This window comes from Octopus bimaculoides, chromosome 25, assembly GCF_046866305.1.
Source record: "Octopus bimaculoides isolate indiv1 chromosome 25, ASM4686630v1, whole genome shotgun sequence".
Lineage (NCBI taxonomy): Eukaryota > Metazoa > Mollusca > Cephalopoda > Octopoda > Octopodidae > Octopus > Octopus bimaculoides.
In genome coordinates, this window is record NC_142952.1 from 32,105,967 (window position 1) to 32,126,161 (window position 20,195).

Genomic DNA, 20,195 nt, shown 5'->3' on the forward strand with positions numbered 1-20,195 from the left:
TTATGATTTTTTGTTGTTTTTATTTTTAATTTTGTTATTTATTTTTAATGTTTTGATCAGTATTTCGTTTTCAATTCTTCAATCTAATACACATCATTACCATTCAACATCCGTCTTCGTTACTGACATGGAATCAATGACTTGACACGATCTAATGAGTCGGAAGATTTTTATCATAGTCCAATGTCTGTTTTGGTATGGTTCCTATGGCTGGAAGCCAACTACTTTACAGAGTGTATTGAGTGCTTTTTTTGTGGCACCCATACTGATGAGGTTGCCAAATGGCTCACAAGAATTTATTGACTCTGAAAAGATGAAAGGCAAAGTCGACCTCAGCAGAATTTGAACTCAGAACGTAAAGACATGAAATGCTGCTAAGCATTTTGCCCAGCATGGTAATGATTCTACCAGCTCACCGCCAAAACTGTATGTTAATCGTAGTTTCTTCTACACGAATTTTAACTCCTGGGATTCTATAAAAAATATTAATCAGCGAGGACAACTCTTTTGAATGCTCGAACGAACAAATGTTTAAAAATTTGTTATAATTACCTTTTTCTTTTAACTTTTATTTCTTAACACTATCGTTGAACTAGCATTGTTGAAAGATAAAACACTTCTTATTTAAAAAAAAAGACAAAACATGTAACTCGCTTCAAAAAATAAAGAAAAGTATAATTATTTTTCTGAAAGTTTAGTTCAGGGAATGTAGAATTGGACCAAAAGAAAATCCAAAAGAATGTTTGATACTACAGCGGAAGTGGTTGAGTTTTATAGTTGTGTGTTTTAATGGCGGGACGAAAGGAAAGAACAGCTAGTAAACTGCATCTTTCCGAAATTCATCGACTATTGACTCCTAGATATCGATAATAAAGTAACATTGTTTTATTGTCGTAGTATTGCAGCTATTTTGCCTGACAATGTCATTTTTTGTTTTGTTAAAATGTTTATTCTTTTACAATGCCATGCGTGCGACTGCAGTTTTATTTTATCATTCACTGAAGGTCACTAGAAGCAAAGGTATGCGTGTGGCTACTGATTTACTTGCATAAACTGGCACTCCGTCGGTTACGACAGCGAGGGTTCCAGTTGATCCGATCAATGGAACAGCCTGCTCGTGAAATTAACCTGAGCACTCCACAGACATTCGTACCCTTAACCTAGTTCTCTACGAGTTTTCAAGGAGATTCAGCGTGACAAAGAATGTGACAAGGTCGGCCCTTTGAAATACAGGTACAACATATTTTTGCCAGCTGAGTGGACTGGAACAACATGAAATAAAGTGTCTTGCTCAAGGACACAACGCGCCACCGAAATTCGAGCTCACAACCTTGCAATCATGAGCTGAGTACTTTAATCACTAAAACGCGCCTTCACTTGTTTTATTTGGATAAACACTTTACTGAAGGATTACGTTCACCCTTTTGTTACCGTATATCTGTTGACATACACCGCCTTTCTTACAATTCTTTTTTTTTTTTTAATGAAAAAAAATTAACAAAGTCTTCTGTTTAGAAGAATTAATAGATTCTATTTGGCGATTGTAATTACTTCTAATTGACGGCATAACAATAGTGTTGTCAATAGGATTTGGAAAATGAATACTATCTGAACCCGATTTCACTGAAGCCGAGTTAAAATACCTTTCGGTCAATGCTAGGACAAAGAAGATGAAGGACTGTGTTGGAAAAAGCAGGACTTGCAGATATAAGAAGAGTCTATGTGATGATGTACCTCAGTGGTTCTCAACAGGGGTTTCACTTAACATTTCATTGCTAAAATTCATGTGCAACAAATTAGTTCTACGCAAAGTCAACGCGCCCTATGAGCTGAGGAAGAATGGACCTCATCTCGACCACCTTCTTTTCATGGATGATTTAAAACAAAGCCTGAAATAGAGAGGCTGGTTGAGACTGTGCAAATGTGCAGCAAGGATATAGGGATGGAATTCAGGATCTCAAAGTGTGCGGTGCTCACTTTGAAACAAGAGAAAAGAGCAGATTGTAGGGGCAGAGAATTAGCAAATGAAAGATCCGGATGATGATTGGTACAAGTACCTGGGATCCTGGAATTGGACAACGTTTCGTACAGAGAAACGAAAGACATGGTCACCACTGCATATTTGAAGCACCTCAAACGTCTCTTGAAATCAAAACTCAAGGGATATCGTGACTGCCATCAACATATGGGCTGTTGCTCTAATCCTCTAATAATAATAATAATAATCCTTTCTATTATAGGCACAGGGCCTAAAATCAAGGGTGGTGCCAGTCGATTTCATTTGCATAACTGGTACTTATTTTATCGATTCCCGAAAAGATGAAAGGCAAAGTTGACCTTGGCGGAAATCTTTTCTCCAATAGGCGCACAGCCTGAAATTTTTGGAGAGGGGTTTAGTTGATTACATCGGCCTCAGTATTCAACTGGGACTTATTTCGTCGACTCCGAAAGGATGAAAGGCAAAGTTGACCATGGTGGCATTTGAACTGAGAATGTATAGAGCTGGAAGAAATGCTGCAAAGCATTTTGTCCGGCGCAGTAATGATTGTCGGATTTCGATAGGCAGAAAGCTTAAAGGACTCATTATTGTAGGCCAGAGGAAAAGAAGACGAGAGCAACAATTTGAGGAAAGAAGTTATTAGAATAAAAGAACTCTCGACTAACGAAACTTTGTACAGAACCAATGTGTCTGGGAAGAGAAGTAGGTGACATGTTTAATGGTTGTGACAAAAGAGTACTAGAACGGAAAGTTAATCAGTAACTTGGGAAAGAATTGTCACCGTTTGACGAATTCGACAATGAACATAGTCCCACGGTTTTCTATCACAGGTTTGAAGAGTGTCTTTCAATATTTTTAGACAAAATCCACTTGCATGTTTAGACATTTGAATAATAAGTTTACGAAACAATTAAGAATCGCTGCATCTTAACACCATCTCTGAGATTTCTAAAGCCACCCAGCACCACCAACCATCTAATTAAGATGGCAGTTCAGAAACTTCATTACATTTAAAACATTACACTCTTTCATATCTTTGGATTTCGGTATTTAAGTCATAATAACTATCTGGTTAATTAATAAATGTGTTAATGTTATGTAGTGTGATTTCGTGTATAACCAGTGAATTTGTGAAATTAAAAAAATATTTTTATCAAACCATAAGCCCCCACCAAAGTTTTCAAGGTACTACTAAAGCAGCACTGTCCCGGTCGCGCGTCCTATCCCTATCCCTAACCCGCGTGTGCAAATGAATACGTGTTTAGGGTTAGGGTTAGGGTTAGGATCGACCACTCACGACTAGCTAGCGCGGACGCGCGACTGCGCGTTCGGGACCGTGCTGCTTTAGTAGTACCAGTTTTCAATACACTACCATTTACCCTTGGTATTAAAAGATTTCCGAATTTCCGCCTTCAATGAAGACAAGATAATCACATCTTTGGGCGGCGAGCTGGCAGAATCGTTAGAGCATTGAAAAATATGCTTTGCAGCATTTACTCCAGCGTTTTACATCCTACTTATATCAACTTTTCCTTTTTATCGTTCAGGGATCGATAAAATAAGGTATGAGTTGAGTCATGGAAACGATGGTATCGACTGTTCCCCTCCCCTCAAAATCTCTGGCCATATGACAGTTTGTCAGTGACTAGGTCTCAGTTTTGACAGCATATTACAGACAATAAATGTTTAAGTGAAGTTAACGGTCTTAATATGTAAAATTATTTCGTATGTGTATTTCGTGTGCAAGATTCTTGATGTGGATACGTGTGTTGAAAGAAATACAATTAAACCTTGGGAGAGGCATTATGCCTCTCCCAAGGTTTAATTGTATGTTAAATTAGTTGATTGTTTAATGTATGGTACCTTTTTTTTTTTACTATAACAACCCGAAAATACCCCTGTTTCTATGATAACAAACTTCTATTTTAAAATGAAAACCTTCCATCAAAATGTCTTAAAAACTCAATGGTTATACACGACATCACACAACATAACATATTTATTAATGAACCAAAGTTACTTTATTTCTTCATTTTCAAAATTAACTTAAATAAAAGATAGCGTATTTTAACAGAAATTTGGTAAGAAAATGAGAAAAAGCAGAAGCGTGTATTTCGGGAAAGTATCATAAAACGCAACTTTGAAGCTCTCGTAATCTGGGCAAGCCCATGATCTGATGAAGGGGGTGACGGGTTTAAGTAGATATCTCACTACCGCCCCCACTGTAAAATGTATTAGCCTCTGTCTCGTCTGCTTTTTGTAATTTGGCGCCATTACATGATTACATCACGATGTTCGACCATCTCGTCCAGCTCCCAAATTGGTGGATGTAGACAAAACTCAATTGGACTTTATCTCCGTGTTTTTGTCTTTTAAGTGACCATCCATCTTCTAGGTAATTCTTTTATGACAATTATGTAACCATTTTTCCATACATAACACAATTTACTTGTCGCCTTTGGCTCATTGAATTATGTTCTTTTCCAATGTCTTTCCAATTTTCTGCTTCAGGAGCGCAGAAGCCCCTGTTTGTTTTTTTTAAAATTATGTATATACTAGCTGAATTACCCGGTATACCCGGAAAAGCAGGGGTTATTTCCAGTTACCATTACACTGTTCCATGTCCTATCCCGTTCCCTGTTCAGTTCTCCCATTCCTATCTCCAATCCTATGTCTATATATAAATCTTAGAATCAGTTAGTTGTAATGAAGCCATTAAATGTTTTATTAACCTTCTTGGCCGTAGTTTATTGCTAAAAATAAGTATTACAAACTTAATTAATATGATCAGTAGGTGAATAAGGAAGGTCCCTATATTATTTCAACAAACGAATATGCATCTAAGTAAACTACACACACACACATATATATATATATATATATATATATATATATATATATATATATATATTAGGAATAAAAATCCAAAATTACAGGTAAAAACTCAATTAAAATCAATTTATTAAAAATTAAATTAAGTTTCACAGTATTAAATATATATATATATATATATATATATATATATATATAGTGTTTGAGAAACAGTGACAGTAAATGTGACAGTGGATTTTCATCGATGAGTTCATGAACTTTGGTTTTTCGATGGCGGAGATGATTCCGAATATGCAAAAAAAAAAAATCACCTTTTCAAAATTTTAAATTGCTTCTTCCGTCCCCAATTTTTTGAATTCTTAACTTTTTTCGATTCTTTTTTTTTTTTTTTTTTCACTCTACGAGGAAAAATACGGAGATTAACAATATGGCAAACAAAAACATTAATTAATTACAAATTTTATATATGAAAAACTCCAAATTTGATCCACACCCGCCCCGCCGCCCAGGAAAAAAAAAAAAAAAGTGCGCGTGCGTAACAACCCCTCTTGATCCCCTGAAAATGAATGATTGAAACAAGTGAAACAGCATGTTTTACATAACTGTTGTATATGTCGATCTTGTTTAAAGGTAAACGATTCTCGTAGAAGCAAACACGATCTTAAATAATTCTCCGTCATACGTCTTCTAAAAACTTTAACATACTTCCAAAATTGATCCACGCATCGACATAAAAAAGAATTTCAATTTCCACCAAAATTACAAAGTGCTGCATTCCAAGAATGACGATGTTCCAATAATAAAAGTAATGTTTCGCCGAATTAGTCCTATCTGTATTATCATAAAGAAAGCTGCTTATCCATCTATAAGGTGATAAGGCTATAATAATTCTTTCACTTTTAATTCTAAAGTTATAACATTAAGATCATCTTATTTCTATTATATTTGAAATAAACGAATGATTTATATCCTAAATGTGAACAACATTACGCATCGGCAACTTTCCGTCCTTATGGCCACCACAGCAGAATGGTGTGTCAGTGTATGTGTTGACTGACAAAACTGGAACGGCTGGAGGTGAAACTCTTGACAAAAAACAATGAGATTGCAGGTCGAAGGTATATAAAAATACTGCATCTAAGATAGTTAAACATGAATTTACGCCGACGTCAAAGTTCAAGGACAAGTCTATCACCTCATTGGTTCCCTGTTACCCACAAATGAACAACCACAGTTCCTCCAAATTTACTTTGAGTGATAGGACATCAAACTCGAAGGAGGTGTCAAGATTTCAGATGATGGGTCGTGTTAGACACAGCGCCAACTGCTGCAAAAGAGCTTCTCGGTGCATTCAAAAATCACATAACCACCACCCTCAATTTTCCATGACCGGTTAGGACCTGAAATACTCCAAACGGACGCATAGCATGTTGCTTAGTCGAATTAGCCCATCATTTACTCCACAGATGTTTTGCTGTCAATGCTGCACTTTCAGGGCATTTTTGTTCTCACATTCGTTTCCTACACATTTTTTTTAACACCCGTTGCACTATTTTTTTTTTTGCGATTTCGTTTAGGGATAATAATGTCAACATTAACCCTTAAAAATATATTTAACTGAAGACAATCACAAGGTATAATAAGATCTTTGAACGATGTTTGAAGTCAGCCAAGCAGTTATTTTTATGTTTCTCGACGTTTTTCTGTCCCACGTGCACCCAACCATGTGTGGATAAGGTGTGTGTACACACACACACCTTTTATCTTCCTTATATTGTTTCTGTGGGTTGCGATCATCCAGGGACATCACCATGAAGGGTTTTAGTTAGTTTCCGTGCGTGTATTTGTAAAATCCGTAAATTTCCAAGAAGAAAACGAGATCGCCGTCGGTTGACAACACGTGCTGTCACGGCACACGGAAACCAACGAACGAATCTTGACAAGTCAATGGCAATTCTGAGACTCGAAACGATTGGTTGCCATTAACAAGCCAATACCGGTTGTCAAGCGGGGAGGTGGCACACACAATCGATGGGCTTCCACACAGTTTTCGTCTACTGAATTAACTCAGTTCCCTCGTAAAAGCATTGATCGACCCCATTGCCGAAGGTGCCGCGCAGTGAGATGGAACTCGAAACCACGTGATTGCAAAGCGTAGTTATATATAAACACACCTATATAAATAAATTGACGTCACTGTATTTGTGTTTGTTTGTGTGTGTGAGTAACCACTCGTTTCGATCACAGGATTTCGGGTTCGGTCGTGCAGCGCGGCACCTTCGATAATATATATAATCCGAAAGAAATGTTAATTAAAACTTTAGGTGGACGTAAAGAATGTGGACCCCCCCCCCCCCCCCAATCGTTGTTTTTTTTTTTTTTCCTTCTACAGAATCCCTCATTTTCGAGTACGGAGATTCTGATTCTGCAAAAAAAAAAAAAGAAAGAAATCGGCATTTTAATATTTTTGCCCCCCCCCCAATTCTTCAATTTTTACTTTTTTAGAATTTTTTTTTTTTTGCGAAATACGTAGAAAAATATGGAGGGAGATTATCTCCGTCCTCGAAAACGGGGGATTCTGTTTAAAAAAAAAAAAAAGAAAAGACAAAAAGCGAAAGGGGGTGGTGGTGGTGAGGTCCACTTTCTTTACGTCTGCCAAACTATATTGTAAGTTTTATTCACTTATTACTTACAGTACCCCAATCCAAAGTCCTGTGTTACTCCCCAAAATAGTAGCTAAGCATCCCTCCCCCGAGTAACACTATAACGTTAAGAATCGTCAGATCGTCTTAGAGAAGCGCGTTATAAATAAACTTATGTTTTAGGTGGAGTGGCTGGGGTTAACAATGCCTTGGGTGGTGGTATCGATTAATTAGTCTTCCTATTAATTGTGAAGATAGTTTTATTTGCAATTAAGATTTGCATTCGTTTTAATCTTCACCCATAAGATGAAACGTCAGTTAAGTTTCATTGGGTTCTGCTTGTCTTTGATATTTAAGTTTCTATAAACTTTACAAGGAGCACTCTTCGAATCTTATACGTCACAAACGACGGTACCACCTCCGACTTTGTTTCCTCATAACTTTCAGAAAAATGGGTATTTATTAATGAAATCCTTTATATTAAATTCACTTCAGATGATGTAAATTCCGATTATAAACGGACTAATGCAGAAAAAGAAAGAAAAAAAAATGGCGCGCACACATACTGACGCAAATCACTTATTTAACTTTTTTATAAATTTCAAGTTCCATTTTGTAGATGTGTGATGTGTGTCAGTATATAATGTGTGCGCCAAATATATATATATATATATATATATATTTTCGTCACATTTTAATTCCAATATAAACGTAATCTGCACCATGTGAAAGGTATTTGTAGAAAGTTTAATTTTAAAATATTCATTTTTCTGAAAGTTACGAAATAAAATCAGGAAACGCACTTGTTTAGGGATGGCACCATCGACCACGTTTATAAGTACTAGTTACGCATCGGGGTCAGTATAATCGATTGGCCCCCTTCCCCTCCAAATTTTCCAGGCCTTGCGCCTAGTGCAAAAATAATTATTGTAGTCATTGACTGACAGGGTTTTTTTTTTTGCTCCTTAATTCTTCCCAATTTGATTTTCTGTGTTCCCTCGCATTAAATAATCACGGAGGTGTGAGTTCGAGTCTCATGGCTGGCCGCCCACACTTTTTTTTACAAAACAGAGGTAGCTTATCTTGTTCAGGCTATATTATTAGCATTATCCTGTGTTTGGGAATTTAAAATCACTTCTTTAACTTTCATTAACACTTTCGTTTAATTATGGAATTATTTATTTGTTGTTTTTTCCAGAGACTTCCAGCATTTTAACACAGCGTTTACCATGAACAGGAAAAAAGTTTATCCAACTTCATATCGGAACCCGAAATGTTCTCGTTGTAGAAATCATGGCTTTGATGCCAAGATGAAGGGCCACAAAGGTTGCTGCCCCTACATCTTGTGTAATTGTATGAAATGCATTTTGGTAGAAGAACGGCGCCGAATTAGCAGACAACAGATCCTGCTCCAAAGACATCCCGACATTAACGTCAAGGATATTTTCAAAGGTTGCATAAGATGCGAAAAATTCTGCCAACAGGTGACTGATTATTCTAACTGCGTCACTGCAGGTAAGATTACATTTATTTATTCATTTATTCATTACATACCTCAATATACGTATTAATTTGTAAAGCGAAAACTCGTAAAGCAGAGCAATAATTACCCATAGTAGCCATGTTATAAATTGTAATTTGTTCCCAGAAAAATATTTTACCTGTAAAATTTATAGTAATCAGAAAAAAATAGTAATAAATCAACAGCAGAATCTAAAGAATATTTTATGTAAAGTAAAAATGTCGAGGTTATTTATAATAAAAGATACTAATATTACAACGGTTTTCTGAATCCCTTTCACTCACACTAGACTCATGCACATCATCATTTGTGGATCCATTTCATCTTGTAGATCCATTTCATCAGAAGTTCAGAGATCCATTTCATCAGAAGTTCAGAGATCCATTTGTTTATTATGAAACAATTTGTATTCGTAAGAATTTAATAAAGATTTGATAAATAAAGGAAATTTACTGTAATATTAGACATCATAGGCTCCAAATTTGTTTATATTAATGATATATAACCTGTAGCGACAGGTTACGAGCAGTATTGATCATATTGCTTTCAAATTTTGGCACAAGGCCAGCAATTACCAATTCACAAGCACTCCTAGACAGACTTGTAGATTTCTTTTTGAAAAACAAGTCTAGGGTTATTTGTTTAGAAGAAGCTTTCTTTTGCTCTATAAATCTCTTGGTAACATGCAGAAGCATTTGTTGTGCTTGAAAGTAAAACTCATAAACTTGGGGTCTCGTAAAGTGAGGTTATTACTGTACATGCCAGGTATGGCTGTGTGGTTAAGAAGCCTGACTTGAAACCACAAGATTTTGGGTTCATTCCCACTGTGCCCCACAGTGTCTTTTACTAGAATCCTGAGCCATCCTGTGCCTTGTGAGTGAATTTGGTAAATAAGGTGTACATACATATATACATACGTACATATGCATGCATGCATATATATGTATGTATATATATCATGTGATTGACCAGGCCATCAGGTGTTGTTACACATCGCTGGTCACAATACACTTTTTGTATTGTTTTGGCCTTCAAATGACGCCAACAACATTCCCCACTGATCAAAAGGGGGTCTGGAGCGATGTAAAGTGATGAGTTTTGCTCAAGGACACAAGGCATTGCCCAGTCGGAATCAAACCCTCAATCAAGCGATTGTGAGTCTAACCACAGCCTAACCACTAGGCCACGTGCCTTCATATATATATATATATATATATATATATGTATTTGTGTATATGTGTATATGTATTTGTGTATATGTATATATGTATATTTGGATATATATATGTATTTGTGTATATGTATATTTGTGTATATGTGTATATGTATATTTGTGTATATGTGTATATGTATATTTGTGTATATGTATATATATATATTTGTATATATGTGTGTGTATATATATATATATATGTATATATGTATGTACATGTGTGCGTGTGCATGTATGTATATATCTATATGTGTGTGTATATATATATCTATGTGTGTGTATATATATTGTGTGTGTGTGCATGCGTATATGTATATATATGTGTGTGTATATATACACACACACACATTACGAAAGAGCTGATAATTTGAAGCTTGGAAATAAATGCAACTTACACAAATCTTCCAATTTATTGTATCTTAAAGCATGAAATCCTTAGTGGCTCTTTTGTATTTATGTATATGAAATGATATTTATCTTGCAGGGTGGGGTACTTTTATTGTTGATCCTACCTAAAATGGAACTGTAAACTGTGTGTGTGTATGAGGGGGTGCTGAAAAGTTCCTGGCTTTGGGTGAAAGAAAATACAGGACGATCAGTTAATTACAATTTTATTCAACATATTCTCTTCTCAGATTCACACAATGGTTCTTCAGTTTTTTCTAAGCCCTATAAAAGAACTCTGGAGGCCTGGTTTCCAACCCTTAAAGCCAGGAACTTTTAAGCACCTTCTCGTGTGTGTGTGTAGAAATGTAACTGCATGTGAACTGTTGGCGATTTTTTTTTCCCCTTATTTTTCCATCTTTCTCTTTGGGCTTTCCTGTGTCCGATGAAGAACTTATGCTCAAAATCTTAACTCTCTCCTTTCACGAAGGGTCAAATTAATATATTTCTTATACATGTCCTCGCGTCTGCTTTTTTTCTTTTTTCTTTGTATTTTAATTGTTTGTGTATTTGAATTTACATACACAGAGTAATCCCTTGCCATATCATGGTTCACCCATCGCGGTTTATTATTTAAGCTTACGGCGATTCCTCCCTGGTGTTGTTTTGCATTTATAATAAAATAGATATATACAAATCATAAAAATTATAAAGACAAATCATACAGTACTGTTTCTAATTTGCGGATTTTCACCTATCACAGGGTGTTTTTGGAACATAACACCCACAATTGTCGAGGGATTACTGTGTATATTAAAATTCAAATTTCCAATGGTTGAAGATAAGTATTAAATTTTGAAACTTTAAGGAATTTTGAATCAAGGAATTTGAATCGAACTGTTTTGATCCCTCCATGTAACTCCCAATAAATTGGTCGAGTGCCCTTCTTTTGTTTGTTCACTCACTCGTATACTATAAACACACACACGCATTGCTTGGGAAAAGGTATGAGAGTTGCCAATAGGACAGGATTAAGGAGTGGGGGGTAAGCATAGTGCACGAAGTGGAAAGACGAGGAAGGGAAGAGATGTAGTTTGGTTTGTTGTGGGAAGTTTTCTTGTTAAGTGTGAGTGGGGGACATTCAGCGCTTCTAGAACTGTTTCACTGACGTGGGCGGGTTTTCTCAAGAACCTCATATTGCAAGACATTTTGGTCCATTGTCATTTGTTCTGTGAGGCCCAACATCCTGAGATTGGTCCCTACCACTTCATCCCATGTCTTCCTGGTTCCCCCTCTTCCATGGATACCATCCATTTTCACTTAGCACTTCTTTATGCAGTTGTCCTCATTCATACACATCACATGTCCAAACCAGCGTAGTCTTCTCTCTTGCATGCTACATTTGATTCCTCTTATGCCCAACTTTACTCTCAATACATTTGCACTTTGTCATACATGTGCACTGATGTTGCACATCCAACAGAGCATACTGCCTTCATTTCTCTCCAGTCTGTGCATGTCTTCTGCAGTCAGAGCCCATGTCTCACTACCATGGAGTATATCTGTTCATACACAAGCGTCTTTGTCAGCCAAGTCAAGAAGATATTATATATATATATATATATATATATTTATATATTGTAAATGCTTCTCTTATCTCTGCTTCTTCCTCCTTTGTTATCTATTTAATTTAAAGACATACCAGCGAAAACCACGAGTTTCCCATTGTTATTATATCCATTCTCTATATATATAGATATAGAAATTTTTGTGTTTGGTTTGCAAAATTATCTGTGTTAACTTATGGGTTGAAACATTTTTTTGTATCTTGGTAGGGTCATTATGCCAATAATAAACACATGCACAGGTTCTGTTCAGTCAATCAGCTAGGTTTGTCAAAGTCCCTTTGTTGCCATTCATGACTTCAACGATGCCCTCTCTGTCTATCTTTTGTTTGGTTCAATATTTATATAGACTTGAGTAAGAATAAGAATGTATGAGAGGTAGAAGGAAAGTGTGAGTGTAGGCAGCGGTGTGTGTGTGTATTTGTTGACATTGTGGATTCTGTGAGTGTATGGTGTAGTGTTGGTTCTGTGAAAGACGTGGGGAGTTAAATGTTTATTTCTTTCTATATTTATCTGTTGACATTATGGTTAATGCTCTTGGCATTTTGAATGGACTATGTGTATTATGTGTGGGGAGATATATATTGGATCATCCCATAAGTGTTTTTTTTTAATACTTTTATTTTTGAAAATTAAGATAAAGTTCTTTTTCAATCTAAAATATACTCTCCTTCATTTTCTACAATACTCTTCCATCTGTCTGGTACTCCCTCTCCCACTTTCTACCCCCTTCTCTCCTGTCACTTTCCCTCTCTCTTTCCATTCTTCCCCTTTCTCCAGTCTTGGAGGCCCCTACAAAGGGCTGTGGGCATTGCTTTCCTTCCTGACTAATATATATATATAAAAACGCACCCTTTTAAAGCCTAGCCAGGATCATGGGCCTGGTTTCAATGGCGTATGTGTTCCCCAGTCCATCGCAGCGTTAATCATTTTTGCCAGCTGAGTGGACTGGAGCAACGTGAAATGAAGTGTTTTGCTCAAGAACACAACGCGTCGCCCGGTCCAGGAATCGAAACCACAATCTTACGATCATGATGCTGACACCCTAACCATTAGGCCACACTCCTCCACACACACACACACACACACATATATATATAAAGAAAAAGAAAAAATTAACCCGTTTATGAAAGATTGGAAAAAATGGATGTAAAATAAAGGAACCAAGCTCTCTAAGGGTGAGATTAATTGCCAGGGGAAATAATTAGTTGTTGATGCCTTTATTCCTCTGGTAGATTTCGTTATAATTTTTTTTTTTTTTGTTCATCTTACCATTTCAGATTCTTTCATGCCATCACCAAACACCTACCCCGTTGTCCAACAGATCAGTGGGAATCAATCGGTACCAAGCGTTAACCTGCCTTTGAACCTGCAGATGTCTTCCACCCAGCCACCACCACCCAGTCATATCTATTCTTCTTCGCCTCAGCCAGACTTTGGCTACTACACCCCGAAGACATCCTTCGCCATTTCCAACTATCCTGCTGCCACTTCCAGCAAGATGTCTGACGTACACAGCAGCAATAGTAACATTAGTAGTAGTAGCAGCAGCAGTAATAGTAGTAGTAGTACTACTACCACCACCACCACCGCCACCTCTACTACTTCTGCCAATAACACTATGTATTATACTCCAGCGCAGGTGGCCACGAATGGAGTGGCAAATTCAGAATACAGTCCTTCCTACATTTACCCGAGTAATGGCTACCAGTTGGCCCGCGCGCCACAAAATCTAGGGTTCGGTAATTACAACCGACCTTCATTATTCTGGAACACTTTTAATTATCCCGTTAATTCCTGGCCGCAGAAGTTCTGTGACAACTCTGTGCCTTCCAATGCGAACAAAGTGCAAATTCCGGAAAACCTGTCTTTCAAGTCTGCGGACAATCCCTTGAAATCCTGCAAGCTTGCTGCTGACACCACGAAATAAGAAACATGTTCTAGAGATATGTGTGTGTTTGATGAACCACTGTTAAATTTCTTTCCTTTGTCTACTATATCATACATTACTATCCAGAATATGTATGGGGGGGGGGCTCTCCCCTACTTTGGTATCCACCTACTCTCCCACCATTGCTCAAATCCCTCCCACCCCCTTATCTACCTTCTTCCCTAAATCTACCCTTTGACCTTCCTTGATCTTTACTGGTGTCGGCCCGCCTCCCTTCCTCTTGACCATTCCCCCCCCCATTGTTCTTCCCATGCACTCTTGTGGTCTCCACCCATCCACACTCGTGGCCACTGTCTCCTCACCCTCTGTTCACTTCTACTCACCTCATACCACCTTGTACCTTGAGGGTACACACACACACACACACACTCACACTCACACTCACACGAACGAACGCATACATCACCACTGTTTTTTATATTTTTTTCCCCAGCTACACCTGATCCCTCCCACCCTCTCTTCTAAAATGTGAGTAACCAGGTACAAACATATGGCTGTGTGGTAAGAAGTTTGCTTCTCAACCACTGAATTCTGGGTTCCATTCCACTGTGGCACACTGGTAAGTGTCGATAATAGGGCTCCTGGAAGGGATCTTTTTTTTTCTATCCAATATATTTCATTCTAAAAACCAAGGGAAATAACTCATTTTTCTAAATCATTTAGTATCAATCAAATTGAGTATGCTTATTTCTTAGGATTTGAACTTATTTTCGCAATTTGTCCAGTAAAACCCGTAAACAAGTAAATAGTATTTTCCTAAACAATAGATCCACTTATTTTGGTTAGTGACTTATTCATGAATATATCAACATGAATATATCGTGGTTTCGATTCCCAGACCGGACGTTGTGAGTGTTTGTTGAGCGAAAACACCTAAAACTCCACAAGGCTCCGGCAGGGCATGGTGGCGAACCCTGCTGTACTCTTTCACCACAACTTTCTCTCACTCTTTCTTCCTGTTTCTATTGTACCTGTATTTCAAAGGGGCCAGCCTCGTCACACTCTGTGTGATGCTGAATCTCCCCCGAGAACTACGTTAAGGGTACACGTGTCTGTGGAGTGCTCAGCCACTTGCATGTTAATTTCATAAGCAGGCTGTTCCATTAATCCGATCAACTGGAACCCTCGTTCTCGTAACTGGCGGAGTGCCACGGCATATAAATAGGCAAGATATGTTCTGTGTAGAAAACATATACTCGGATAAGGTTCACAGAATAAAGAGGGGCTATAAGTGAAATGTGAGATGTACCTGTATGTTGCACTAACTGCTTTAAGGATACCTGTCTGTGGAGTACTCAGCCACTTGCACATTAATTCCATAAGCAGGCTGGAACTCTTGTAATAGTAACCGACAGTGCCAGAGAAGAATATATACCGTTACTTGTTTCAGTCATTAAGCTGTGGCCATGCTGGGGCACCGTCTTGAGGAATTTTAGTCACTCGTTGACCCCACTACTTTTTAAAGCCTGGTACTTGTTCTATCAGTTTACAGGGATATAAACACACCAACACCAGTTGTCAAGTGGTGGTGGACAGACACGAACACACGACAGGATTCTTTCAGTTTCCATCTACCAAATCCATTCAAGGCTTTTTCTAGCCTGAGGCTTACAGTAGAAGACACTTGCCCAAGGTGCCATGTAGTGGGACTGAACCCGGAACCATGTGGTTGAGAAGCAAGCTTCTTACCACACAGCCATACCTAGAAAGAGAAAGAGAGAGATACAATCTGTTCTTACTGGACAAATTAAACTCCAAACTTGGTTAATGAAGCAATTCTTCAATTAGACACAGCTACTGCTGCTTACTGTTATCCCCAAATTATGGTTCCTATTCACAGCTAGTTTGGATGGAGTTGAAGAAACCATTCACAAGTTTATAAATATCTGTGGAGGAGAGAATTTGTAAGGGAAAAAAAATTTTTTGAAAATATTTTTGTGTTTTTGAAGTTGAAATTCTTGATAATCAATGATAAAAAAAATGCTCCATGTTCAAATGTTAGAATTCTTCAGATTCCAAAAACTTTGTTTTGACCACAAAACTTAAATCATTTAGTTTTAAAACAATTTCTTCAATTTTCTGTTTTTTTTAAAATTTTTAATTTGTAATTTCTGTTTGCTTTGTTTTTTCTTGGTTGAATAAAATTTTTTTTTGCTTTGAAAATAATTTTGTTATTTCAATAAGGCGTTTGTTCATCTATTCAAAATACAAGTGACTTCATTTAATTAAGGAATTATTTATTAGGTTGTCCAGAAAGTTCTGAGCGTTTTTAAGTTAAATCTTTTAACACACCTGAAACGTAACACAGGTAAAACTTTGGCATTGCCTGAAGTGGTAGTGCATCACTTCTTTCGCTTTCATTCTGGTTACCCTTTATTACCTCCACCTTAGCGAAGGCAGAGGTATTGTTTTCAGTTGTTTGTTTGTCCATGGACAAGATATCTCCAGAACTGCTGGATGGATTCAGGTGAAACTTTCAAGGATGTTTGGCCTCATGACTAGCACGAACTGATTAGATTTTGGGATCAATCCGGTACCAGACAAGGATTCTGGATCATTTTTTCCTGTTTTTTTTTTTTACTTCATTTTTGAGAGCAGTTGGATTCATCATCATCAGTTAACATCCGCTTTCCATGCTAGCATGGGTTGGACGATTTGACTGAGAACTATGTTAAAGGTACACGTGTCTGTGGAGCGCTCAGCCACCAAATCCACTCACAAGGCTTCATTGGCCTGAGGCTATAAGTAGAAGACACTTGCCCAAGGTGCCACTCAGTGGGACTGAACCTGGAACTATGTGGTTGGAAAGCAAGTTTCTTACCACAGAGCCACTTAATGGCATCTTTGGCTGTGTGAATGAATGGGCATAGTGTGTTGGGTTGTAGGTTCAATTCTCAGGCCAGGCAGTGTGTTGTGTCTTTGAAGAAGGCATTTTGTGCTGTGGAAACGTCCCATTCAGAAAGCCACGGACAATTCTTCCATAGCATGGAGGAGCCCCATCATGTTGAAAGAGGACCTGCATCTTGTATTTGTGGCACTGTATACAGGTGTAACATGTCTAAGTAATTGTTGGACGTCATAGTCAGCTCCATAAAGGAAAATGGCCCTATTATAACTCTATCGTTTGTAAGAGAACACCAGACATATCTATAACAGGCTTCGACACAGTTTTTGCCTACCAGATTCACTCACAAGGTATTGGTTGGTTATTGTGCAATGTCAAAACAAACAGGTCTCTCTCTCTCTCATATATATAAACAACCGCGTGTATATATAAACTTCCATTCCGTTACTACTATATAAAAGTGTTGTAAGTCTCTTCAGAAAACGAAAAAATAGTTTTACCATTTCATTTCTTTTTACATTAGCAACAGTTTCAGTTTAACAATAATACTTTGTCGGGTGTTTAAAATCGTAATTCCATGCATGTATGATATTTTCGTTAGAAATATTTTTGCAAAACTGTCGTATGTAGGACTTGCTACACTTTTGCAAAATGCTAAACCATTGTACCACACTTTCACAATTTTAGTCATATCTTAGTGTCTGAAGCATCTGAAGCTATGATAGTTTGACCAAAAGAACTAGCTGTTGCAAGCAAAATTAAATATTGGAATAGATGCATTTGGCCAAATTTGGACATACGACTGTTTAATATAAGAATTTGTTTTTTTTTTAGAAGTGTCGAATGTGTATTGCCTAATACTGCGATTGAAATATCACATTCTTGTCTGTATCGTTATGGAAACAGCAGGAAAATGGGATATTATTACCCTTACAAGGTGGAAAAAGTTGTCAACAGCCATATATATACACACACATAAGGTATCCATATACACGCTAGCTTAATTTAATTCGTCCATAGTCGAAAGACACCTGTTGTTATGTCCTGTTATTTGTGTACCATTTCTCCGTTTTTTTTTTCTGCCCTTGTTTTCGTATACATTTGCTGCTTTCTTCCAAGGAATCTAATGCTCTTAGCTTAGTTTTTCCTTGGGGCTGGCCAGATTGGAGCAATCTCGAGTATAACCAGACGAAATTGCAAAGATAATCTGGAATCTGGCTGAGGAAAAAAAACTTTTGTATCATTTAACTGTCTGGATGTTTTGCATTCTTGTTTCATTTTTTGTATTCATCATCATCGTTTAACGTCCGCTTTCCATGCTAGCATGGGTTGGACAATTTGACTGAGGACTGGTGGAACCTGAAGGCTACACCAGGCTCCAATCTGATTTGGCCGAGTTTCTACAGCTGGATGCCCTTCCTAACACCTATTCCTTTATATATATACACACACAGGGTGTCCATAAAGTCATGGTACAAGGTTGCAAAACTACTACATTCCTAAGCTTGAACGATGAGAGCTGATAGGGAATACAGTTTTTCAATAAGATGATGATGCACCTTGTCACTTTGCTCTGAAAGTTACTCTTTTACTTGTTTCAGTCATTTGACTGCAGCCATGCTGGAGCACCGCCTTTAGTCAAGCAAATTGACCCTAGTACTTATTCTATTGGTCTCTTTTGCCGAACCGCTAAGTTACGGGGATGTAAACACACCATTGGTTGTCAAGGATGTTGGGGTGACAAACACAGATACACAAACATGCCCATACATATATATACATATATACGACGGGCTTCCTTCAGTTTCCGTTTACCAAATCCACTCACAAGGCTTTGGTCGGCCCACGGCTATAGTCGAAGACACTTGCCCAAGGTGCCACGCAGTGGGACTGAACCCGGAACCATGTAGTTCATAAGCAAGCTACTTACCACACACCCACTGCTATGCGTTAGGGAATTTAAATGAAAAATCTTACACTCTGGTCTGACTTGAATCCACTACCAGATTATGCAGGATGTCCTATCACTGCTTATTTATCTGTGTCTTTACTTACATTGGGTGCCCTGTTAATTTCTGTGGAAAATAAGATAATTAAATCTACCACAGCATCAAATCAATAATAAAAATAGATTTAAATATCTCATTTTTAAGTTGTTTCTCCAGTGTTGGTTTGATGGCCTAATAGGTAAAGTGTTAGTAATTTAACCAATAACCTTGTATGAAGGTAGAGGTTTCAATCTCTATCTAGAAATATATTTTTGTATAAAAATATAAAAAAAGACTTTCACCTTTTTCTCTCATCTTGACCAGGTTTGAACCCTGGACAGGACAGTTCTGAATTTCCCCTGTTACCCAGTTCATATACACTCACCTTTACTTACTAGTCTACTGGGTCTACCCACTAATTTCTGTCAAAAATGAGATACTTGAATCTACCACAGCATCAAATCAATAATAAAAATAGATTTAAATATCTCATTTTTAATCTGCCTTTCAGGTGTTGGTTTGATGGCCTAATAGGGAAAGGTGTTAGTAATTTAACTAATAACCTTGTATGAAGGTAGAGGTTTCAATCTCTATCTAGGAAATATATTTTTTTAATTTTGTATAAATGAAAAAAGACTCATCCTGACCAGGCTTGAACCCTGGACAGGACAATTCAGAATGTCCCCTGTTACCCAGTTCATCTACACTCACCTTTACTTACTAGTCTACCGGGTCCCCACACTAATTGCTGTCAAAAATGAGATACTTAAATCTATAATAATGTCCAATCAATAATAAAAATAGATTTAAATATCTCATTTTTGATCTGTTTTTCAGGTGCTAGTTTGATAGCCTAATGGTGTTAGTAATTTAATAACCTTGTATGAAGGTAGAGGTTTCAATCTCTATCTAGAAATGTATTTAAAAAAATATTTTTGTATAAACGAAAAAAAGAAAAGACTTGCCTTCTTCCCCCATTCTGACCAGGATTGAACCCTGGACAGGACTCTTCAGAATGTCCCCTTCACCTGGCTCATCTACACTCACTTTTACCCACCAGTCTACCGGGTCCAGATTAATGCTGTTTTTTGCATGGGGACATAGAAATAATCGGACTGAATACACGATCACGCGGTTAAACCACTGGGAGCGAAGGACCCCTAGCCCTTGTTAGGGCATCCTTCTAGGAGAAGG

At 37.4% G+C, this 20,195-nt stretch overlaps 1 protein-coding gene across 1 annotated transcript; it reads left to right on the forward strand.

Moving 5' to 3' along the window:
• Nucleotides 1-4,254: 4,254 nt before the first annotated feature.
• On the forward strand, nt 4,255-15,747 carry LOC106878044 (uncharacterized). Its single transcript, XM_014927132.2, has 3 exons — nt 4,255-4,394; nt 8,672-8,988; nt 13,498-15,747. Exons 2-3 carry the CDS (start codon nt 8,703-8,705, stop codon nt 14,145-14,147), a joined length of 936 nt encoding a protein of 311 aa, XP_014782618.1. The 5' UTR covers nt 4,255-4,394; nt 8,672-8,702; the 3' UTR covers nt 14,148-15,747.
• The last annotated feature ends 4,448 nt before the right edge of the window (nt 15,748-20,195 follow it).

Bases quoted from the DNA above. Each gene is read 5' to 3' on its own strand.
- LOC106878044 (XM_014927132.2), top strand. From the start codon at position 8,703: ATGAACAGGAAAAAAGTTTATCCAACTTCATATCGGAACCCGAAATGT. The intron at 8,989-13,497 runs GTAAGATTACAT...TTACCATTTCAG, and splicing joins TTCTAACTGCGTCACTGCAG to ATTCTTTCATGCCATCACCA.